The 24,626-nt window shown below is 34.9% G+C and overlaps 6 protein-coding genes across 10 annotated transcripts in view; 4 read left to right on the top strand and 2 right to left on the bottom strand.

Moving 5' to 3' along the window:
- The window catches only part of Spri (Src homology 2 domain-containing protein sprint), a 67,639-nt gene extending 57,890 nt beyond the window's left edge, over positions 1-9,749 (bottom strand). For 2 of the 3 annotated variants that reach the window (XM_070667496.1, XM_070667499.1), the window contains exons 1-2: positions 9,600-9,749; positions 9,439-9,482 (exon numbers count right to left, since the gene is read on the bottom strand). The gene's annotated coding sequence lies outside the window, so the exon portion shown is untranslated. Of the gene's footprint in view, positions 1-8,719; positions 8,908-9,438; positions 9,483-9,599 lie in introns of those variants that run through there. The other variant, XM_070667497.1, reaches the window with a different exon arrangement.
- Obp6 (odorant binding protein 6) lies at positions 66-3,552 on the top strand. Its single transcript, XM_070667523.1, has 6 exons — positions 66-608; positions 675-756; positions 1,035-1,123; positions 1,203-1,314; positions 1,403-1,473; positions 1,637-3,552. Exons 1-6 carry the CDS (start codon positions 540-542, stop codon positions 1,652-1,654), a joined length of 441 nt encoding a protein of 146 aa, XP_070523624.1. The 5' UTR covers positions 66-539; the 3' UTR covers positions 1,655-3,552.
- Positions 3,648-6,553, top strand: Obp7 (odorant binding protein 7). Of its 2 annotated transcripts, XM_070667521.1 has the most exons (9): positions 3,648-3,757; positions 4,003-4,102; positions 4,219-4,343; positions 4,459-4,567; positions 4,715-5,563; positions 5,653-5,764; positions 5,890-6,005; positions 6,110-6,224; positions 6,307-6,553. In XM_070667521.1, exons 1-5 carry the CDS (start codon positions 3,716-3,718, stop codon positions 4,786-4,788), a joined length of 450 nt encoding a protein of 149 aa, XP_070523622.1. In that variant the 5' UTR covers positions 3,648-3,715; the 3' UTR covers positions 4,789-5,563; positions 5,653-5,764; positions 5,890-6,005; positions 6,110-6,224; positions 6,307-6,553. The 2 variants fall into 2 exon arrangements, with proteins under 2 accessions (XP_070523622.1, XP_070523620.1); XM_070667519.1 differs by lacking the exons at positions 3,648-3,757; positions 4,003-4,102; positions 4,219-4,343; positions 4,459-4,567 and having other exon boundaries at positions 4,788-5,563.
- Positions 7,181-8,513, top strand: LOC139108872 (uncharacterized). The gene is made up of 5 exons (XM_070667522.1): positions 7,181-7,335; positions 7,524-7,626; positions 7,718-7,833; positions 7,982-8,111; positions 8,303-8,513. Exons 1-5 carry the CDS (start codon positions 7,288-7,290, stop codon positions 8,383-8,385), a joined length of 480 nt encoding a protein of 159 aa, XP_070523623.1. The 5' UTR covers positions 7,181-7,287; the 3' UTR covers positions 8,386-8,513.
- Positions 9,750-11,783: 2,034 nt separating the features above from the next.
- Positions 11,784-14,933, top strand: LOC139108867 (uncharacterized protein KIAA2013 homolog). Its single transcript, XM_070667508.1, has 7 exons — positions 11,784-12,426; positions 12,668-13,139; positions 13,218-13,455; positions 13,544-13,782; positions 13,853-14,080; positions 14,162-14,436; positions 14,664-14,933. Exons 1-7 carry the CDS (start codon positions 12,246-12,248, stop codon positions 14,849-14,851), a joined length of 1,821 nt encoding a protein of 606 aa, XP_070523609.1. The 5' UTR covers positions 11,784-12,245; the 3' UTR covers positions 14,852-14,933.
- Positions 14,934-15,481: 548 nt separating this feature from the next.
- Positions 15,482-24,626, bottom strand: part of LOC139108865 (metabotropic glutamate receptor 8) — a 59,912-nt gene continuing 50,767 nt past the window's right edge. The window contains exons 10-18 of one of the 2 annotated variants that reach the window (XM_070667505.1): positions 22,662-22,788; positions 22,184-22,295; positions 21,707-21,930; positions 21,168-21,448; positions 20,439-20,743; positions 20,199-20,354; positions 19,959-20,115; positions 19,669-19,874; positions 15,482-19,473 (exon numbers count right to left, since the gene is read on the bottom strand). In XM_070667505.1, coding sequence (XP_070523606.1) covers positions 19,333-19,473; positions 19,669-19,874; positions 19,959-20,115; positions 20,199-20,354; positions 20,439-20,743; positions 21,168-21,448; positions 21,707-21,930; positions 22,184-22,295; positions 22,662-22,788 — 1,709 coding nt within the window. In that variant the 3' untranslated portion in view covers positions 15,482-19,332. The remainder of the gene's footprint in view (positions 19,474-19,668; positions 19,875-19,958; positions 20,116-20,198; positions 20,355-20,438; positions 20,744-21,167; positions 21,449-21,706; positions 21,931-22,183; positions 22,296-22,661; positions 22,789-24,626) is intronic. The other variant, XM_070667506.1, reaches the window with a different exon arrangement.

The following is a 24,626-nucleotide window of genomic DNA, read 5'->3' as shown; positions in this document are numbered from 1 at the left end:
ACTTCCTCAAATTTCTTTTTTTAACTATTTTTATCTTGTAATTTTAAAACTGAAGTAACTAAACTCGAATATTACTGAAAAATTAATAATGTAAAATATACAATGCTAAAGCTGATAATTCTAACTAAAGAAACTATAATTAATCAATTAAGATCGTTTCTAAGTAAAGGATTTTTTTGTTTTAATCGCTACTTCCTTATACATTTGCATCATTAAATAGATAATACTCTGATCGCGAGTAAGGCATTTGCATAATGCAGTAATTATTCGATCTCGGGAATGATAATAAGACTCGGGTGTCAGTATTAGCGTTAAGTATCCTTAATTACGTCAACCAAAACGGTAATTTAGACGTATTAGGGTGTGTCACCTCTTGCAAAATTAAGGGTTCTCTTTCCATTCTACTTCCGTATATAAAAGTTAGCAGACAGATTTTGCATGCGATTTGAAAGTTCGGGATTAGTGATTCGCTGCGAGACTCAGTCGCGTTCGGGAAATAATTAAAAGAACTCAACGAAATTTAAAATTACAAATTAAAAATGAAAAGCGGTGTTACAATATTCTTCGTCTTATTCGTACTCGTAGCGTATCTACGGCATGCGGAAAATGTAAGTCTTTAAAATCGTCGGATTGGGCCTTATATTTTTAATGTTAAATTTTGTCTACTTGCGTAGAAACTAGTATCCTTCCCTGAATCAAGAGAGGCCTTAATACCGGTTAGGAACCACTGTATCGAAAGGGTGCATACAGATCCAAGTACGTCATATTAAATACTCGAGAAAAAATTTTTATAATATCTAAAAAAAAAAAATCTAACTAAAATCTAAATAATATCTAACTTTCAAGATTTTTAGATTCTCGTATAATTATTAAAAAAAAAAAAAAAAACTTTATAAAAGTTTAATAATATGTAGTGCTTGTAATTTTTGAAAAATCTAAAATTAATTCGATAAGTTTCCATAATGCATTTGAAAATAATTAATTAAGAAATAACAATATAGTGAAGACTACAGTATAGACATTGATTTCTGCAGAGTTAATTGATAATGCTGTCAAAGGCAATTTCGCAGCCGATCGGAAATTAGAATGTTACTACAAATGTATGATGTTAAATACAAAAATGGTAAATACATTTTCAGTCGTAATCATTCATAGACCCCTTCTCAATATATGTGAATTATATAATAAAATTTTTGATTTAGATGAGAAACGATAAGATTGTTGAACGGCTCTTGTATGACTTAGCGGAATTCGCGGTAGTAGAGGAATCTAGGACTGTTTTTAGAAAAGCGGTGGAAAATTGTCACGCACTTGGTAAGCAAAAGTCATATAAATCTTTTCATTAAAACGTTTCTAATAAAGTGAAAACTATTTACGTATAAAATAATTTCTATTTTCAAAGCAACGAAATCGATGGATGGATGTAAATTGGCATATGAATATGTCAAATGCTTGTACGAATATGATCCAGTGGTAAGATATATTAATAATTGACATAAAAATTTATAATGTAAATCTTTTTCGTAGCGAAATATGTCTAACAACGTATCGAATGAGAACACAAATCTAAATAAAATTAATTCGATTTTAGGTACGATTTAATAAAGTGTTTAATAAATTTTCTCAACTTTTTCAGATAATGTTTTTTCCGTAAAGAAAAAAAATTTTTCGAACAATTCCTTTATTTAAATAATTATGGATACGATGTTAATTTTTACATAACGTGTATAAGGAGCGCAATATGACCATTACGTGTCAAATTGTGGAACTTAAAAAGCTACTCCTCCGAATATGTTAAATAAAATAAATAATGTACATATATCACGCTATTTAAATCCTATGTTCTACCTTATCATTCTTTTTATCAGATTTTCAAAAAATCCCAATGCGTTTGCGTCATTATATTTGGGGAAATTAATTAATTATAATAAATTCTTTATAATTACATTTTCAACTTCTGTAATTTAGATAGCTTTCGATAATACTCACGAACGTTTGCTAGTGATCTCAAGTGAAGCGCGGTGAGGAGAGCAAAAATCGCAAAGACCGTCTTTGCCAGGACATAATAATAGCTAATTTAGGCGTCACACTGATTTTTTTATTTAAGATAGGATCTTGCCTTTCTCTTAAAAAAAAAAAAAAAAAAAATACTCTCGTTACATCCTACAATCTCGAGTATTTTGTGAAATGCGCTGCACCTGTGCGTGAACTTATGAATAAACAAAGCAACCTTAACGCCTTGTGAATTATTTAGCGTCGCGACGGTGATAAAGCGTAACGTTTTAACGGTCACTGCGAACGTATATGAAGCGGGGCACATGCCCATGTGCAAGCCTATGTAAAAGCGAAGATGGAGATCGCGTAAGCGACTCACGTCGCCGGTTATAATGGCAGCCGGTAATGCTGGAAGTTAGCTCGTATATGCGGCGTCGCATAAAATTGTAGCCGGATGGAACAAGGGTTTCGAACAAGGTGCTAGAGAGGGTGACATTTTAGATACCGTGGCAAATAGCCCTGGGTTTAAACGCGATTATTGCCTATTAAATACCTATGCGAGACGCTTTAAAAGCTTTCCGAAGCTCGAATCAACGTGTAAATAAAAAATATTTCACGTACCCAAAACTAACGCAGAGAGGAAAGTATAGCGACAATAAAATGTTATTTGAAATGATAACATATTTTATCTAGGATGGCATAATGTTAAAATCGCGTGAAGCTTAATAATACACAGTGAAACGTGACTGTGTTCTGAAAAAAAAAGAGAAAAAAAAAATAAAATAAAATTACTTGTTTAACACGGATATAGGCGTGTCGGCTGCAACTCTGGTTACATTTTATTACCCAATAACCAATTTTTTTTGCCGACAACAAGGCCAGAAAAATTTCGCTTTCGCGGAAACTATTTGCTGTTAAATAAAACCGACAATAGACAATACCAAATTAAAGTTTGAGTTCGTATATCTGTTGCACGCTGCAACGAAATAGCATATTGTGGACCTTGAGCAATAATTGTAATTACTGTCATTATTTTTATCACTTATCGTCATCTTAATTTACTATCATTTTTATCACGCATTATTTCATCGTAATTCTCTATTTTTTTTGTTCATTATTTATTCTTCAATAAACGCGAATGTATTGTTCTATATTTTATATTAACAAAAATGTTTCTTATACCAAATAATAATTATAACCATTACGTCAATATTTCAGTACGAATGTAACTTTGTAAATGTAATACAGTTACGCAATTTACTTTATTATCGAATTACGTATTACTGAATAATTATTAAATGTATATTAAAGAGTAAAAAATAAAATGAACAAAAAAAGAAAATAAAGTAAGAGAAAAACGACATTGTTTGTGCAAGCATTTCACTTGAATAGCAGCCTTATGTGTGGCTACTGAATTTTATTCTGAATGCAGCTAATTTGTACACATACATGCCTGCACGAAACAATTGCGACATTGTAGTCGCATAGTATCAGCGCGATCGAAACTTATGCAAATCTGATATGCCGACCAATTATACCAAATCGCGCTTCCGCAAATCCCCTCACGTATACGTAGCACACACACAGACGCAGAGTTCCCTCTCACTCATCGATGATGTAAGATAACATACAATGCTACGAACGATATAAATATGCGCCATAGAAATACAGTGTGCACAGTCGAATTAGAATTGTGCTAGTTGCCTGATATAAACGAAAAATGAAGAGAGTCGCGCTTTACGCTTTAGCACTCATTGCTATCGTAAGTTTGCTATCGTAATATTTCTACAAATATATTTCTATAAAATAATTGTTGACTATGTCCATGTATTAAAAGAAAACACATATTAAATTTTTTTGTCTTATTTTTTTCGCGTCAATTAAAACAGTGCATCTGCGATGTAAAGACTTATTGTCAAAGACTTAAAAATTTTTTTTTTCTTCTAATTTAATTTAGAAAAAATAATCGACGTGTAACTATAAGCGTATAATATAACTCTACTTTAGGTAGTTGCAGATGATAAAGGTATAGATGATATAGCGAAAAAGTATGATAGTGAACCAAAGGCAATAGAGGAATGTTTGGCAGAAACTGGAATAACCACTGGTAGTTATAATTTATTAAAGAGTTTGATACTTATAAGAAAAGTACCTTTGGACGATGTAAAATCTATTATTAAAATATTATTAACAATGAAATATAATTCTTTTATAATATTTTAGATGAAATATATGATATAGTTGATAAATTTGAAGATGTAAAGGAAGACAGTTTCAGTGGTAATATGAAAGAATCCCTTGCGAAATACAGTCTTTTCCTAAGTTGTATATTAAAGAAGAACGGCATGGTAATAATTTGCAATAATTATTATATTGATAATTAATTATTAATCGATGCAGTTATTAAATCGCTAAATTTTATCATGTCAAAATGTACGTATATTGGCTTTTCTTTTATTGTAGATAGTAGATTCAAAATTGGTTGTAGACAAGATAATTGAAAATATCGACAAAAGCAAGGACGACGGAGAATTGGCAAATAAAGAAGGTTTTAAGGAATGTCTTATTGCACGTAAGTAAATAATTTAGAAAAACATAAAAAATTCTTTTTCTACTTTTTCTCAATTTTGTTATAATTTAATCAACGATAAAAAGAACGATTAATCTATAAATGTCACGCTTCTAATAATTTTTCTAATAATTACTTTAATGATTTCAGTAAACGAAGCCGAAATGTCTCAGGAAGACAGAGTTTTTGGTTTAATGCTTTGCGCAGTAAACGGTCAGGGTTAGATAAGTGGCGACGAAAAGTAAAAGAGAATTTGTCGTTACATTATATATATCGTTCGAATAATAATATTTCCAATATATGTATATTATATGCAGTGATAGTAGAAAAGAAATTTCTTATATCGGGGCTTTTATTAAAAAAAAAAAAAATTAAGACGCCGTTTCTATAGATTCGTAATAAAACTTGTTGCTTATAAAACAAATTGATAATGTTAAATAAAATAAAATTAGTTTAATAGTTTTAATCATTTAATTCTATTCTTATATATTTACCGTTATCCAAGTTCATCTATCCTTGGTCAAAATGCAAAAAAAAAACCCTCAAAAAATCTTTTTCTCAACAACTGACGTTAACTTTAAACTTGAAAAATCAAACGTTATTACACTACTGTTCACATCGCAGATATACTGTCATTATCATGCATGATAAAGTCTCATGCTTTTCGATAAATCTTTCATAAACTTCGGTAAGTTATTAATACCTTCAATGTCTTCGCCTACAAACATGGGCTACTATTTTCTCGTTTTAATTTTCGTTACAAGACGATACAAATTATCAAATAAAGATACTACACGCATGAGACACGATAGTCGGCGATAAAATTTATTTATGTGTTTTCTTCAACAATCATATTTGATACTCGTTTTGGGAGATATAAGTAAGAGCTCATGTCAAAGTATTATCAGTTCGCGAGATTTCGTTCGCCAAAAGTGTTCAACTAGTAAAAGAAAAATCATGAAGTTCTTCGAACTGTTCGTCTGCGTAATGGCAATTGCCGTAAGTAATTTTCAACAGTAGCCGGAATTGAATTAATTAGCATTAAATTATCTTTTCTATATTTTTCATAAAATAATAATTGATTTTAGACGATTGCCCTTGCTAAGACTAATGCAACAGTTACTAATTTAGCTTTATATAGCAGTGCACTATCCGACGCGGATTTGCAACAATGTTATACGAGTGCGAATTTGACGGAAGGTAAACCTTCTAAAATATCTTTAATTAATGTATACATATATTATAATAAAATTATATTTGAGTTCAAAACTGACTGTGTTTTTCTCTCGCTGTACATTTAGAGTGTATAATTATTAATTTTCTAGCCAACGTAATTAAACTTGAGGAAATAAAAGACGAATCTTATAAGAAAGCAGAAAATACGGATAGAACAAAGAAAAGCGGCTGCCTAATATTATGTATATTGCGAAAACGCGGCCAGGTAAAAAATATGCGCATAATATTACTCTGTAAAATAATTTTCGGACATATTAAAACCAAAAGCTGTCTATTGATTCTTCATACAACGATTAAATGTAATTTTAGATCGTCGATTCGGAAATTCAGAAAAAGAAATTCTACAGCAAAATAGCAAGTGCCTTTTTATCTGTCACAACGCAAGTTGAAATGTCTACAAAAATAGATAATTGCATCAATCAAGGTAGGCAGATATTTTACTTTTTTTTTTTTTTTTTTTTTTTTTTCCTTTAATGATAACTTAAATAATTATTTTCTCTTTTCAGTTCAGACATATCCGGATATGTGCGATAAGTCTTTCAACCTAATAACGTGCATTTGGAAAGATATGCTTTAAATGCATAAAAAAAGATCCACGCTGCTACATAATAATTATTAAAACAATTGTTATTAAAAAAAAAATTTTTATGTAAATTAAAATTGCTACTTGTAAAATAAAAAATGTAAAGCACGATATTTTATGTATACTTTAAATTATAAATAAAATGCTTATAAAGAACATAATTAAAAAAATTTTTATTTATGTATGTTCCTCTATCCTTTTCCCTACTTGTAAAAAAAAAAAAGCAAAGTTTATCATTCTCCGATTAGCTAGAATTATTCCAAGTGCAATAAAACAATAATTTTTAAAAATTGCTTCTCGACTGTATCTTTTAAAATATTTTATCACTTTCTGCGCTTGAACAAATAAGTTAATTTAAATAACCGAGAAATTTCAATTTTTAGAATAATGATTTGCATTATCTTCCTTTCTGAGACATCGAAGAACTTGCGTATATTATGAATTAAAACTAGCATCAAATAAAATAAGCCGAAAATTAAATTATTATTATAATATAATTGTAAGAGTAATAAAATGCGATACTAATTTGCATTTAACACCAACGATTGTTTGCCAGATAATGTTTTCTCAATAAATATAAATGCACAGAAATATTACACGTTAATTAGAAATCCGACGCCAATGCATCAATTATGAGGTCACTTCATTAGTCATAGCAGATTTCTCAATAATATAAGCTCCGCAAGCAAATGCTCAGTGAGCACAAAACGTATTTATCTTTTAGTAAGTTTACATAAATATATTCAGCACGATAACCCTCATAATGCGTCAATAATATTTTGTTGCAGTTATTTGAGATTTTTAGATCTCGGCAGAGTGCTGTTAAATAAGTAAATTGTATCTCCGACTCCAGTCTATCGTTGAAAACCGTGTCAGTAGCACGTATACAGAAAATTCGGTAATCATGAAGCAAATAATATTCGTGGTTAGTTTACTTATCGCCGGTGCATGTGTAAGTATTCGACGTAAAAAAGAAAGAACTTCCTTGTGACATAAATGTGATTTTATCTCTCTATAATAATTTATTTTGTAAATCTCAGTTTCAAGAAATTTTTTACTAAGCTTTAACTAATTAATTGTATCTCACTTTTTAATCGTTTGAAAAATATAATCAATGATAATTATCTATTTTAATTATAGGCACTAACTCTTATTGACGAGGTCACAAATCAAGTGGCTGATATTTTATCATTAACGAAATTAGATGTAGAAACGTGTATGAATAAGACAAATGTATTTACTAGTAAGTAAATCCAGCAAAAATGGCACGTGCCAGCCCGAAAATAATGCCTATCTCTGCGAATGAATTTGTGATCTAAATCATTTATTTTTAGCCGATTTAATGAAAATAGAAGGAGTAGGATTCGACGACTTAACGAATCCGGATAGTGAGAAATCAGTTTTGAAAGTTACTTGCTTATTCGTCTGTCTACTTCAGAAAAAAGAAATAGTAAGAATTTAAACAGAATGGTTTTATTAATATTTTAATTTTGATCTTTGTAAAAGAATCGATAATTAAATGTTTATTTTATTTGTGCATGCCTAATACTACTTCTTCTTTATTCATTCATTATTTATGCTTTACGTGAAATCTTTAGATGTCGGGCAAACATTTCAACTTGGAAAATTTAAAAAAAGTGATAGATACTCAAATCCATCCTTCGGCGCTGAAAAATCCCACGTATATCGAGAAGCGTGATCACATTGTGGATATGTGTAACAACCGTGGTAAAAATTTTAATTACATGTGAACTTAAAGTGAAATAAAAATATTAACGTATTCTACTATTAATTTAAATTTAATTCAAGATAAATTATTAAAATTATTAAAGTTCTTAGCTGATTGACTTGTTGCAGTAATTTAATTAATTACATGAAGCAATTGATTACATGCTTTAATAATTAATATTTCTTTTCAGTTCGAAGCAAGTCCAACGAGTGCGAAGTACTTTTAAAATTTTATATGTGCATAGTTAAAGAATTCACACAAGCTGCTTTGTGAACAACGCAACAACAATGTATATACCAAAATAAAAATTAATATATTTGTAATATATATATATTTATCAAAAATAAATTTTATTGTTAAGCATTACAAAAAATTGAAATAAAAAAAATTTAAAAAAAATTACAATATCTAGTTCTTTTTATCTCACTTTAAATCGATGTTTATCTCACTTTCCTTCTACGTAGCTTCGTAAATGTGTTAAAAATAACGTGCGTAAAGATATTAAAACAAAAATTTTTCTAACGGAGTCAAGTTTCAAGCTCAAACGTATGCGTTATCGATTTTGTTCGAATTGGACGCTAGGCGCGCCTCCGAACAACGCACTCACCTGCGCAACTTTCCCCACCACAAAGAGGACAGATAACCGGAATAAAAATCTCCTAATGGCGCCCACGTGTTTGATGCCGCTGGTCTACTTTCAAGACATCCAGATACGGCAAAAGCGTACGAAATACACGCGCGCGCGCTACGTTATCACAGATACGATTACTTATCGACGTCGAGACGCACGCTAAACAACGGCATGCAACACCTGTTGCACGATCAACACGAACTGAGGAACTCTACTATCGCCATAACGAACAATGACCAAGAGCGACAAAATACGATACCTATCGTGCCACCTCGCGTCGATTTTATGGCATTAAAAGAACCGCGCTAAGTTAACGACGAATGAAAATAGTTGAACGTATTGAACAAGACTGCGATATTAATATTATTAAATAAACGAAAAATATGCAATTGGGTTTCTCTCAATTTTATTTTTTTTTATTGCTTTTCTTTCAGACTGATCGGTATTGAAAAATGTGAAAATATATTTTTCTTTTTCTTACAATTGCAAAAAATATATAATTTATATTTATTAGAAAAAAACTATGGGCACGCTTCGCGTGCATTATTTTTTAAAAGGTCGTGCGCGTTATTAAATTGGGGACATTAATTAGAACAATTTTTATCTGATAATTAAAATTGAGAAATATATGATCGACGACGTCTTGCCGGTTTAAGAGACCCAATTAAATCATGAAAAAAAATTATGCAACTCACCAATCTGCATGTACGTCGGCGGAGTTGTAAATATCTGCTGGTGACTGTAACATAAAAAAAAATATTAATGTAGACATGTAAATTGTAATGTTAATAAAGTTAATAAAAAAAGAGGTAGGATTTTATTTAATAAAAATTTTATAAGAGAGATTTATTCTTACCTAAGAGATGCTCCGACGATGCAGGATGCCCGTCCTGAGCCTGCTCCTCCTCTCAGATGGGACGTCGTGACGAGCCATCCTTCCGCGCACTGGAAACTCGCGAACGCGACCGGGTGAAGTTACAATCGCGAAAATTACTTAACAAATTTTTCGACACTCCCGCATTAAAAAGAATCGTAAAACAAAACGCCCGGTAACTATCGGCAGCCCCGAACGACCGACGAACCGGCTGCAGTTCGTATAATTTCGAATCGGCGTGCGGCACTGAGCGATGCGACGCAGCGGAGTTTCTCTTGACCTGAAACAAAAAAATAAAACAATTATTTAGTAGATATAAAATTTAATTAAATGAAAAAAATTAAAAAACGTTATTAAAAATCCAAAGAAAAAATTGATATATACCCATGGGTTGCTCCGCCGGGGCAGGATACCCTTCCTGGGCCTCCTCCTCCTCTCAGGATGTCTGCGGGATGTCGGGTTGGTCCTCCTCGAGTGGTAGAATATTATCTGAAACAAAAAGATTCAAGTTAATATGCTGTTCTATTCAATGTATTATTCAACGCGTGTTGTTTTTATCTTACCGCGCGCGTGTTTTGGTTGTGGGTGACCGGACGCGAATTCCAGCGCAAGCAGAGCTAGCTCGCACCGTCCCCCCCTGCTCCCCGCGCTCCCCGCGCCTACACCCGTTGACTCCCGAACCTACGCAACACGAAACGAGCTAGCTGACCGCTGCTGGCGAGCACCCGTTCCCTTTCCCCGTCCTCTTTGGTGTCCCTCCGCCGACGTAGGACAGATGGAAGACGTGACGACTCATCCTTCCGCGAGGGAGACACTCGCGGGATGGTTCGCGACACTCTCGTTAAACCCTCGATCTCGACACAAGCTAGCTACCGCGTACAGCGAAGTCGAGACAGGCCGCGATATGAAAGGTACGCGACGATAAGCTGCGAGAAAACGCACGGAAATGCCGCGGAAATATTCGTCTCGAGAACCGCTGATCTGTACGTGCCCGGCGTATCTGTTCAATTGCGCAACAATTTTTTGCCGCTTAACCTGAAGACGATCACTGGGGGTCGCGGGTGAGGCGCGGTGAGGGCAGGGAAAATTGTCTTACCTGGACATATTCCACCGGGTCTTCACTCCGGTCATCCTCGATCCCGACGCAGGAAACTGGCTGCGATGTAAAGCCAGGTTACTTTTGATCCTTTGGTCTTCCCGTCGGCGGAATGAACGATGTCGTGTGTGCCAAGTGACGAACGAAACGCATCGCAATATATAATGTTCCCCGCGCACTTTATCTTTCTAATGTTCCTTAAAAGTCACTTGCTCGAAGCGGGATAAGAATCGCGGCCGCGACGGAGAAGACGCGCGAGATGCAGACTCCACGATCCGACAATGGCGATCGTCGGAACTCAGTGAATACCGCTGAAGAAGATGGCGAGTGAAGCGGGTTGGTACTGCCGGCCGAACGCGTGACGCAATTCAGGTCGAACGCCCTCTTACGCTGCACCCGCTATGTACCCTTGTCGCTCCGAAACACTTTTTCGGGGCACGAAACGAGGCACAAAACGATGATTAGAATAACAGATGAGCACAGAACATGATTGTTCGTTCCCGGGTCGACGACGTTAACACTTACTCGTCCGCGAGACTGTCCTTCCTGCGGTCGAAAGTACGCGAAATTGCGGAGCGATTACCGACCCGTCCGCGCGCCCGTGTCTCCGCAATTAGACTGACCATTAGATTTTTTGGCCCTTAGATAGAAAGGGACAGCCGCGTAAAAGAGTGAGACAGCGTCAATGCTCACGTACCGTCGCCCAACTACATGTATGCGAATCTATTACGGCGGAATAAAGAACGAAACAGTTGATCTTTATTCGCCAAGTCGAATGTTGGTGAATGGACAACGACGATGTCCTGTGCGGGACACCTGGGGTTCATAGGGCTGCCAGGGCGAGGCAAGACATAGGTACGCGACGATAAACTGCGAGAGAACACGCGCCGAAGCCTCGATATCCCGTTTCAAAAACCGGAGCTCTGCACGTGGCCGGCGTATCCTCTCAACTGCGCGACGGGCTGCGTACTGTTCGCGATCAGGCGATGGAAGGAGCGCTCTGATTGGTCGGCGCTAGGGTCACCCATCTCTTCTTCCCGGATTGTCGTTTTGTGCCGCTTAGCCTGAACACGATCACTGGTGGTTGATTTTAAAGGAAAATGTCTAGAGCTCGCCGAGATCATCGAAAAAACCTAAACAGATTAATTCGGCGTCAAGCTCGGCGCTTTCGAGAATTCCGCGCGAAAAGGACAGCGTTCAATTCACGACCGGACCTATTGCTGTCTCACTCTTTTACCGAGGTTCTCTCTTTCTATTTAAGGGCCGAAATTGCTCAGTTCTAAAATTTCAGCCTGCTTATTCGGTCGAACATGTCGACGTTTACGTTGTATCCGAGCGCAAGGCTGTTTTAACGCTCTCCGACGCTGTGAGCACGTAACGGAGCCGCATGAGTCAAAAACGATTGAACGAAAATGTGCACGACGTTGGTTTATGCGAACGTTTTTCTTCGGCGATAAGGTTATGTCTGCGGTCGTCGACAGAGCGACGGGACCACTGTTTAGGCAAACGCATTTTCCTGGCACGAGCTCGCGATGAGAACTGGCGGTATTCTGGACGGCCGCGAGGTCGGCAAACGCGTGCGACGTGCCCTAGACGGCAATTATTCGTATCGTAAGATTCTTCTGATTGTCATAGTATGCGGTGGCCTGCTCCTATACTTTGGCCCGACTTTCGTGCAATGGCTTTTCTCTTCCGCCAGGGAACCCATAGAAAGTAAGCGTTTTCCTTTAATTTTCTTAAAACATTCGGATCAATGTTACTTTAAAAATCTCTGAAAATATTTATGAACACTAGATGTAAAGGATTAGCCACTCCTTTTTTTTTTTTTTATAATTTAAAATATACATTTCGATTGAATTTTATTACGTGCAGTTACTTTTCTATATATATATATATATTTTTTTTAAATAATAATTGTTATTACAGAAATACTGATACCTGTATTTTTCTACAGCATTTGAAGATCATTGCATAAATGAGAGGCTAGCAAACTTCTATTTTGATGCTGTGGAATATAATGCAAATATTTTACACAATCCACCAAAAGAGAAGGAACATTCTTATTTGCCATACATTGGCAATGGTGTTTTTGGTGTTCCGATTTCTTCAGAAGCCTGGCTTTATATTAAACATGGACGGGCACTTTTGCTGCCTGTACAGTGGCAACCACTGATCTTACATCCCATATCCAAAGACAGCTTTTATCGGGAAGCGACAGTTGTTCATTTTACAAATGGGATTGTTTATAAATTTCAGTGCCTTAGAAAGGGATACTACATAGAATTTCAATACTATGCTCATCGAGGTCTCGATGGAATTTTAGTGCAGGCTATCAAGTTTTCCAACCCATTTTCGTATTCTCAAGAAATACCATTAAAACCACAGGAATCCATCCATTGGAGTAACTCTCACATTGAGCCTGTTAGGTAAACGATAGTATTAGTATTATATATTTATATAAAAATATACAAGTACTTAACTTGCTGTATTTTATGTTTTATCAGAATTCAGGTTAATGGACTTAATTATGACTACTCCTTCGTGTCTGGATTTGTATACGTGCCCAACTCGAATAAAATAATAGTTGTATCAGTAATTTATAAGACACCACCTAAAACAGTGCAAGTAAAAGCACACAGTTCCGTTAAATTGGAATTTCTGTCGAGCATTCAATATAGCGAGCCAATCTCGTCCGAACAATATCACGTTGAACGCGACGCCACTAAAAAGCGAGCTTTAGACGTAAGTACATAATATTAAATGTATACAAGTTCCCGATTACTTGAATTTATTATCGAGAAAAAAGATATACGTTTTTATTTTTTTACAGTTAATGAGGAAAGCGATCGCTCGCTCGCAACAAAACTTGAGAGAGGAGCATGTAAATCTTTGGCAGAGTTATTGGTACACGAGTTTAAGAATAAGCGATTCCAAAGCCGACGGTGCCATTAATGGCCACAAAATTAATTCTACAGTTTATTACGTGTTATCTCAAGTGTCACGGAGTGTTCAAGATAACGAGAAAAACGTTGCTATGAATGAAGGTTGCTACCGTGGTCATCATACCTTGTAAGCAAAATCCTGCATTTAATGTTTAAAATAATTTACACTTAATAATTACGAATTTTATTTGGCACAGGGATGCTCCTCGCTTGTGGAAGGATACCTCGACCATTGACGCCGTGAATGAGATAGTCGAGGCATGGTTAATTACGTTAGAAAAGCAAGGCTGTCATCATCTGGTAACTGGAGGTCCCGCAGCTGTACAGCAAGCAATTGTACTGAGTCTCGGTAGTTTAAGATTTAGCAATCAACATCTGGAATTTAATATCGACCCTCAGTACCTTCATCGCGACTATTTATTTAAGTATGTCTGTTGCATATAATTATTTTTCTTATATATTTTTAATGTTACAAATTAATTTGCAAATAATTATATTTCTTTCAGACGAATAAGTTACGGAAATTTAACGCATGTAAATATATCCGTAACAGTTGGCGAAGATAATCGTGCAATATTAGGAGTAGCTTTAGATAAAAGTGATAGCATTTATTACGGATGCGATGCCGGTTGTTTGGACGCGCCAGTTCCTCTCGATCAGACTTATACTAATTTCCCTGTAAAATTGACAAGACCGTTAACTGCGATTCTTTACATAACATCCGATCATCAGCACATGCAAGATCTTCGTAATGCTCTACATGTGCACGAAGTAGATGATGGTATGTTAAAATCTATATAATTTAACTATTATTAATTAAATTAGTTCCAAAAACCTTTATTTTTATACAAAATTTTACATTTGAGAAAAATTAATTTTGTCTTACAAAAAAATTCGTTCTCTTTTGTATAAAAATAAAATAAAATTAATAAGCAATGAAATTAAAATTGAAAAAGGGATTTCTTTGTTAGTTTAGAAAATCATTATCAATATGCATATGTTTTTCAGCGCCGGCACATGATCACCAAGTAATGGCTTTACACAAGCATGGACATCAGCTCGGAGGCTTACCCACGTTATTCTGGGTTAGTATATTTTTTTTGATAATTGTGTTTCATTTGTTTCTTTGTAAGCTTATTTGTAATGAGTATTACGGGCACCAAGATCGGCAACGTGTTCGATATAACAAGCCGTGATATAATTGTACATAATTTTCCTGTAACATGAGATGTATATACGTATATTACAATAAGAATATATATATTTTTATAAGTCGTATGGTTAACGAATTAATTATTTTTTCAAGCAATATGGGTGTGTATGCGTGTGCGTATCTTAATGTATAAACTGTATTTTTATAGTATTTATTGTAGTTACTATATGCTTTGCGCTCTTGTCTATGTCATTAAGTAATTACGGATTTGGAATCCTTAAATATGAAAATCTGTGGGATTCTTATATTTATATACACACACACGTACACACGAGAGGTGTAAATCCGACCGTGTAACTTCCATGCGCCAGAGTTCGCAAAATTTTAACTCAAAATATAAAATACGATGCAATTAAAACAATTAGACGAAGAAAATTGAATTAAAAATCAGTTTTCTTCGCCCAAATATGTTTTAATTGCAAAGTATATCTTATAAGTGATATTGTATTATATAAAAAAAAATGTAATTATACAACATACTGCAAATAATAAATTAAAAAATATTGAGTTTTTAAAATTTGCGTGATTATTTGTTTTATTAATAACTTTTAATGAATAACGAGCGTTAACTAAAACTTTTTAAAGATTATTTAAGAGAGTGAGATTTTAACATTATATTCTTTTGGAAAGGTGCGTTTATTTTCGCTTGATTCTTTCTCCTGTCTTCCTACTACAGAAAGAGAAATGCCTGCAGTGCAATATTGAATGTCGAATATAATTATATGAAAAGTTTATTTGAGATTATTTGCATTGTGGAGTTTAAAATAAATCAGAGTTTAACTGTGTTTTGATTTAATTTGATTCTTACTTACGAAAATGAATATATGTGTTTTTTGAAACCGTTGCATATATTTAATTTCGCGCGCTACGTATGTACCATGTTACATATTACGTATATATGTTCTCTTATTTACAAAATCTTACTTGCGTCTAGGTATATCGATTTAATGTTGCAAGAGACAACGATTCTTTGTGAATATTCTACGAAATATAGTTTGCAATTGTATGTACCTAATATATCTATTTTCTATAAACTTTTCCTCTCGTCCTAACATCGATTTTTGGCACTGTAATATATAAAACTCTCTTTTAAAATTGAATACTCTACTGTCAGGAACAGTTTTAAACGTTTAACTGAGAATTCTCGTTTTTTTTTTCTTTTTTTCTTTTTTTTTTCTTTTTCTTTATGTGAAATTCGCATTTGATATTATATGTATACATATATACTCGTATTTAACTTTGTTTTTCACGATTCTCTAACTACCATATCGATCTCAAATGCGTAGACATACGTATCAAATTACCGATAAATGCGTCGACTAAACAAGTCTGTGGAACTTCGTTACAAATTGTACCGCCCAGCAACATATTCGCTAACTAATCGCTCTAAGATACGCGCTTTGATGCACCTGCAACGTCAATTCCAATCATTTGCAAATGTTGGCAATATACATATAACGCTTGACCTGTTTTTTTTTTTTTTTTTACAAGTACTTTTATAAGTACATTTCGTTTAAAATAATTTTCAAAACAAGTCTATGTGACGAATATTATTCAAATAAGATTCTCCACGCCATAACGACGACGAGACGATATGATTCGACCCAATAGGATCGCAAAATTTTCAACTAGAGAAAATTAAGCACTCGTCTATCCATCCCGGACTTTAGAATGAGACATTGCACGAAATTGCACTTAAACCGTATATTGCAGTTTAGACTCATGCGAACAGGTCTCTCCTCAGACTAGCCTTGTTACATATAGAGTCGTCATTCGATAATCGATTTATTATCGCAGGCAGTTGTATTTTTTATAAAGTTACTTATGCACCTTTCAGATCGACAGTTTAATATATAATTTTTCGTCGTATGTTTAATTAACGTATTCAATAATCATTCGTGCATTCCCACTACGCTAGTCTATTTAATCCGTTAAGCCGGGTAATGATTTACTCGTCGAAACGTTTTATTATTTGTGCATCCAAAATAATTATGAAATTAAATTTAAATTTACGAATTATGATAAAATGTTTTAAAACTAAAAAAAATTTATTTTACTTAGTTTTTATCGTTACCCGACTTAATCACAAAGACATCGACATATGGAAAGTAAATCATCGATGCTAGGCACATAAATACACACATATTACAGCTATATCGTATTGATACATGCACGCATTTTCAACGACATTCCTTTGATTTTTAACTCTATATTATATTTTGTACAATTATTAATTAAGAAATATACCATTTTTCAGAAAAGTAAACTTTCCTAATAAAATTGTAATATATATATGTACAAGCGTACTTAATTATAAAAAGTATTAACGTTAGAACTATAAAAAAATAAAGCTATATTTGATTTTACTGAAGGAACTAAATATCTGGTTTTCGAAGAAAACGTAGTATTAAATAAAAAAAATCTACATTTATATATATCTTTCGTTATAAACATTTGTTTTAGATAATAATAATAACACAGTTCCGTTACGAAAAATAATTAACCATGGAGGTAAGACTATCCAGGAGGGAGCGTAAACTACACTTAAAGGCGAGGGGTATGAAGCCAGATAAGCGAGGGAAAATCGTTCGACGGCGATCTTGATTGTTCATAAATATATGTAGAAAGTTAGTTAGATTAACCGCAGTGACGTTACGTTAGCCAACAAACGTCGCTATCTTGTTTGTTCATTTTCGTGAATGTAAGACTTCGTTCCCCTTGCTCTCTTGGTTTCAACCCCGCAACACTACGCTCCCTCCTGATATTCTTACCTCCATGTAATTAACAGTAGTACCTTAGGCATATATACAACGCATAAATTAGCAACGTAAAATCGAATGACTATGACTTCGTATCTTTTAATAACTTTCTAGAAGTGATAATAACAATTCTAACGAGTCGATAGACTTTTGTTTATCTATACTTTACGTTTACGATGGCTATAACAACATTAATGTAATAGTCGCCGAAAAACGCTTTGTCGAGACTTCCTTATCTAACAATTCTTATCGTGCTGCAAGTAAAATCGTTTTAATCTTGTATTTGCATAGAAATGCGCCACTTGTAAGATAGATATTATCTTTATTCTCCTCCCCTTTCTCTTGTAAAGTAGTTAATTATTAGGCGTACTTTTAATGCAGTAATTACGTTGAGACGCAGTTGTTAAAGATCGTTGTCTTAATCTTAGCATATCGCGTCTCGAATTATACGTTCGCGCTGGGGAGTCACGTTTCGTTTTCGCGAAGCTTCCCCAACTTGACACAAATTATTAATTTTTACTTAAAGTTAAGATGTACAAAAGTTTTTGCGCAGAAAACGGAAGATATTCACGTAGGATTTATATTTATATTTCACAATTTTATACGATCTCTTTTTTTATGTAAATTTGAATAAATAAATACAATGTTTTTTTTTTTTTCTTAAAAAATGAATATAAAAGTAAGATTTTTACAGCCAGATTACGATCAACCAATTTCTATTTCGAATATTTGGCAAGTGACATTTTCACACACGGTTATTATTAAGATTATAATTACCGTTCTTGGTTCTATTACTGAGATCAATGCTATCGCTAATATTCGCATCTATGATTCGTTTTCGAGCGATAGGATTATTACTTTAGCTATTTGATTATCGAATTTTAATACTCCCACATATCTTAGAACACCTCTTATATTCGTTCATAATTAATTAATATACAGTTTTATTCCAAAATTACTGATGTAAATGTAATTTTACTGGCGTAAATTTTAAGAACGTTTGCATAATTTTGAGTAAATTGTCATTATTTCAAGTAATAATTATTTGTACCATATATATGTATATAATAACATTGAGATAGTTTTGTCGTGGTTGAATAAGATTTTGCTATTTATCTGGTGCAAATTAATTACGAGAAATATCGAATTTTTTTATTTATACAAATCTCCTTTGTAAAAGATATTTTTCTAGTATAAAATAATATGAAATTATTAAGTAAGAAAGTGTTTTCGATTTTAATTTAAATTTATCTTTTATAGTTTAAATTTATGTTACTTTATTTATAATAAAAATGTCAATTGGTTTAGTTAAGGTGTTTCTTAGAGATGCTGTTCACGACATGCTGTCCAATATTTTAGACGCCAAGTTAAATTCATAAACTTTTCTCATTTCAGAAATAAATATTTTAAGACTATTAATTTTTATAAACTTTTCTTCGCCAAATGATCTCAAAGATCAACTTCTAAAATATTGGAGTACTAAGAAACATTTCGTATAACTCTGTTTAGGTAGTCACGGGAGTATAAAGAATTGAATAAGTGTTGTCAGATAAAATGTACATCTCGTGAGAATGTATAAAATGCCTGGCGTTTATAAAATTCTGTTAAATGCGGTAAGATAAACGAGACCTTTCGTGCTGGTCGAAATTTTCGTGAAGGATGCTGAAGAGGAATTCTGTCGCGGTTCGAAATAGTCGTTCGAATACTATGAGGAGAACTCGGAGAAGGTCGGCGAGTTGCTGTAGCTTAGAATTTGCTCCTCGTTCGTGTGCGTTCCTTCTTTCTTCGTACGTGCTTCTACTTTTTCAGAAATGCTGCTGATTGCGGCTTCGTTGCGATCGTTCGGCTCAAGAAGGAAATAAAAGAGTATATGGAATAGGAATCGAGTGTCGTAACGATGCAAAGCCGTAACGGAAGTTACAAAATATTATACAATAAATTAAACAATGTAACAAAGTAGTTATAATAAAGCTCCAAGAAATTACCTATGTCTAATATCTTAATTAGAACAATTATATCAGAGGTAAGGAAAATCAGTTACCTGATCAGAATGGCGACTTGGCTCGCTTTGATTCCTTTTGCGCACTTGGTGCATCGCTAGGCTCATTGGCGGACTGGCGGTAAGCTCCGGCAGTTCCTGAACGATTGACAGCTTGCGTTCCTCTTCGTCGTCGTCGTCACCGCTGTCGTTGCCGCCATCATTGTCGCCGTTAACATACACCTCCGCCTCGGTCCTCGCCCGTTGCTCTGGACAGGGAGGGAGGTGTATGAGAGCGACCTAGCTAACGGAAGTCTCCTCGATCGACGGACTCGCCAGTGCCTGAGTCTCACCGTTCGCGTGCTTCCGCTCGTCTGCACGTCCCGCACCCCCGCGAGCCATCGGGGGGCTGCTACGTGAGCCCGAGGTCACGCTCTGCATCGTCTGGCTGCGACCAACAGTGAAGCGCATGCTGTATGCTGCACGATTGCCGCTCTGCAAGCCGCCCGTCTGCAGAAGTCCAACGGATTTTAAACATCGTCAAATGGCAGATGAACATGTAAGAACATGTATGCCATCAGCAATACACATACGTTAGGATGCCCGGGACGAACGTTCTTGTAAGGCTGGAACAATACCAGGTAGACCTTGGGCGTAAACAGGCAGCCGAGAGCGACCGAAGCGGAGATGTTGATGCACATGCACATACTCGCAATCTGGACCTGCAACGTAGGCAGCCGTCCGCTCGACTTTACATGTTAACACAAAAAAACGCGCCGTGAGGCTCGTGTGTAGATATAGGAAAAGACGCGCACAGGATTTGCGTTACAGACCTTGTAGTCGTTGTTAGTGCCGAAGTAGATTGGCACAAAAGCCAGCCAGACGATGCACGTGGAGTACATGGTAAAGCCGATGTATTTGGCCTCATTGAAATCCTCCGGTATCTTGCGGGTCTTGAAAGCGTATAAAGTGCACATCAAGATCAGGAACATGTTGTAGACGAGAGACATCATCAGCGAAAACGTGGACACGCGACATGTAAGCACCGCGGACAGCGGATACGGATGGATCTCCGTGGTATTCGGTGGTTCAATTACCAGCCAGACAATGGTGCCGACCAATTGCACTGCGGTGATCGCTGCATAAATAGGAGTTACACAATCCGGGATTAGACTATGCGTACTTTAGAAGCTACTGTTTGAATTGTTAATTGCATGAGTAGAAACGTGAAAAGGGAGAATCTATGTATCACCAAATTATTTTCCTGTTTATAAAAATAAAACTGCACGCACAAACATCACAATTAACGTTGCTCAAATAATTTTTTAAATATTAATTTCTGTAAAAAAAAAAAAATGTTATAAAATGTACCAAGAAAATATTAATAAAGTATGAAATTATTATCTTGATAAAACTGTAGCAAACTCTTATAAAAATCACATCATTATTTTCTCCTTTCGTTCGAACATGACTTTTATTTCACGTTGCGTCGACGCGCAATTATCCTCTCGATGCCACAGTTTGTCGACGTGTTTACCGAGGTGAGTGCAGCTCATACTCACCGATAGCGATTACTACTTGGCTCTTAGGCGATGTATAGGAGAGCCTCTTGATCTTCTTTGTACCCTGGTTGAATATCCGCGATATACGATTGGTTTTCGTAAGGATCGCGCTGTAGCATATACTAAGACAGAGACCGAGGCCGATCCTCAGGTATGTGCAGTTCCACGTTGTTGGCCTGCTCAATATGATGAAACTCATGCCGTAACAGGAGAGAATTCCCACTAACAGAACGTAACATAGCTCGCGTCCCGATGCCATTATCACCGGAGTGCGATTGAATCTGTAATTCAAATACATAATGTTCATAGCGAAATCGATGAGATTATACAAAGTAATTCAGTTTATACAATATCTACAAAAATATTGTTAACTTCGTATCTAAAAGAGATTATCCTGAAATTGTAATATTTAAGCAATATCTCTGCAAATTTCTGGATTATTTTTTATTTTATTATATAATTTTTTTGAAGCCTAGAAAAAGAAAAGAACTAATTAAATATTTTTTTAAAGGAAATATTTCTAGAAAGATGCTGCTTACCGTATAAAAACGACGGTAGTGAAAAGAGTACTGAGAATACCGATAGACGCGAATATCAAAGGTACCAGCGCCCAAGGGCTTGTCCAGGGTATGACTTCAGCGGTGAGCTTAACACAGCCAGTCATTGTAGAATTCGGCGCATACCCAGGATTGCAGTTCTTACATGTGTCGTTGTATACGTAGGCGTCTTCTCGGCAAGCGACACAATTCCAACAGCAAGGTTCCTGAAATTGTTAAATGTTAGAAAAATATTGTCAATTGTAAAACTAACGAAGCGATCAAATAAACCATTATTTGTTTTAAATTTATGTTTATTCTTTTTAAATATCTTTCAATATCCTATTTAATATTCGTATTTAATACTAATTTTCTGATACTCTTATTAGTCAAAAGTGGATCAGTCGCTTACACATTTCATCAGCTAATAAAATTACTCAACGAGCTTGGTTATCTTCAGACTTTGCAGTATGCACTTACTACAAAATTGCGAATGTGTCCCATCGGGCAGTTATCGCTACACATACTACGTGGAATGTGACGCTCGCCAACTCCGGTCGCCCATCGTGTCATATTGATGTCCAGAGTGAGTCTACGAGAGTAAATTATCCTTTAATTAACAATCCAAACGATCCACTGATTTCATCCGCAAATTGTTACACGCCGAAGATATTATTAACGAGGAATGCACAGATAGAAACATAACAGATTCTTTAAAAAAAAAAAAAATTAAAAATGCGTATATATATCGCGTAAATTATTTTTTTAATTGAATGGATTATTCATTGAGCTACAAAGGCGATCGAATTTTTTCAGACAGAATAATCTTATCAATTTTCAAAACTTGCAACAATATGCTGGATACAATACAGGAAGATTAATGCGACAGCTTTGTGCAGTCTGTACGATAAAAGGCGAAAGTTTGCGGGTCCCATTTAAATCACAAGTTACAACTTACTCTTCTCTCCACGTGCCGATGAGGGTATAATCGAAACGACCCTCGTCTTTTCTTTGATATTGATAGATGTTGTAAAATCCGTAGGCATCCCCGTCGGAATTGAACTTGATCTCCGTGTGCTGGCGGCCTAAAATATAAAAATGTCTCGTGTTAGTTTCGCAGTCTAAACACAAAAGCGTAAAATATTGAATTTAATCGTGTTTAAAATTTCTCAAAAATTTGCTGGATTATTTTAATTAATATTACCGACAATTTCAGTTGTGAAATAAAAATACTATAGAAATAACAAACCGAGAAAAATAATATGAAACGTTGGGATAAGACGAGATAAAAAAAAAAAAAAAAAAAAAAGTTTCGACATCCAGTCGGTGGAATTTATGCCGGCTATTTTACGCACGAATTACGGCTTATTTAAAGGATACGTCCAAAAGGAAGAATCAGCATGCGGCTTTATTTCCCGCCTTTGTTAGGATCTATTTCCTTCCCGCGGCTTATTTTTCCACCCTCGCAATAATTCGACGCCCGCATCAGTAATGTGGACCAAATGTAGGCCGTACACAAAACGTAGATATACAAAATGTTATCTCTAAGACCTAATGGAGAGAATAAGCGGTATGAAAGGAAACTTAGAAGAAAAAGTAAATAGGCGCCACCGGGGAAAATAAAAAAAAAGAAGTTGCAAAGAAAAAGAGGGAGAGATTTTATATGCGAAGGCAAAGAAAATTATGAGCGGATTGTGGAGGTAAAAAGAATTCCAAAGCAAAGAACAAAGTTATGTGTGATGAAACGCGGAGGAGAAATTATGAAAATCATAGCAGCAATATAGGGAAAAAAAAATATATATTTTTTTTTTCTCGTTATCATCGTGCGTCTTCGACGTTATGCCCGAGATGTTGATGTTTTCGGATCAAAGAATTAGATCTCTTTTTTCCCTCCATTTACTTTTCTTCTTGATGAGATAAAGAGATGTCAAGTGTAAAGCTAAGTTACGATAAAAGACACGAAGGAACTAAAATTATGTGAGAAATATAAAAAAAAGCTCTTTCATACTTTTATTTCTTGGATTGATTACCACGTTAATTATTTAATGCTTGGTAACTTCCCGAGAGTTTGGTGACAATCACGATTGAATACGGCATATGCAATTAATAGACGCAATTTACTTAAATTGTCAAGCAAATTTATATTGTGAATTTAATTTGCAAGGAAAAAATGTATACGTATAATATAAAAGAATTATGAGTGAGGGATCCCTTGGTAATCAACAAAAATCCAGGGCGTCTCACAATCATCTCCGCTTATTCGATAAACTTATTAGTCGATTCATCAAATGTAATGGGAATACGTGAGAGGGAATACTTCTCGCTGGTCTATTAAATTATTGCTATTATTGCGATTTATTCTTTTTTTTTCTTTGTTTTTTTTTCTTCAACAAAGAGAAACGTGCGATAACGAAAGCACGTGCATTTAGCGCGATGCAAAAATTCGTTCGCGGAATTTATTTGTCTTTCGTAGCAATGTGTGCAAGTGCATATATAATGGGGTATAAATAAGTGCCGGATTGTAGCCGGGGCTAGTAAATAAATTCGACAAAGGAAAATACATGTACATTGTTATTCCGCGCACGTGAGCGCGCCAGATTTGCGAGAAACCCGTTGACAAAACGCTTCAAACAAGTCCACGGCGTTTGTACAGAGTTATCGTTATCGTCATTACAGCGACGACCGGCGTTATCGGTGAAATTATACATCTCGCCCGCTGCAGATTATCAGCTGGAGATCCGTAATTTAAATCGCAGCCATTTAAACGACGAGCTGCTATCGCGTTATTCCCGAGGCGAGTTGCGCGATTTCGTTTGAGGAAAAAAAAAAGAAAGAAAAAAGAAAAAAGTTTCGCTCTCAAACGTAATCGAACCGAAGTTGCCATGTATGTAACGCAGCGAATCACTCGCTTCCGCCCACATGT

This window comes from Cardiocondyla obscurior, linkage group LG16 (genome assembly GCF_019399895.1).
Source record: "Cardiocondyla obscurior isolate alpha-2009 linkage group LG16, Cobs3.1, whole genome shotgun sequence".
NCBI lineage: Eukaryota > Metazoa > Arthropoda > Insecta > Hymenoptera > Formicidae > Cardiocondyla > Cardiocondyla obscurior.
The sequence above is the reverse complement of the archived record's forward strand: the minus strand, read 5'-3'. Positions and strand labels throughout refer to the sequence as shown.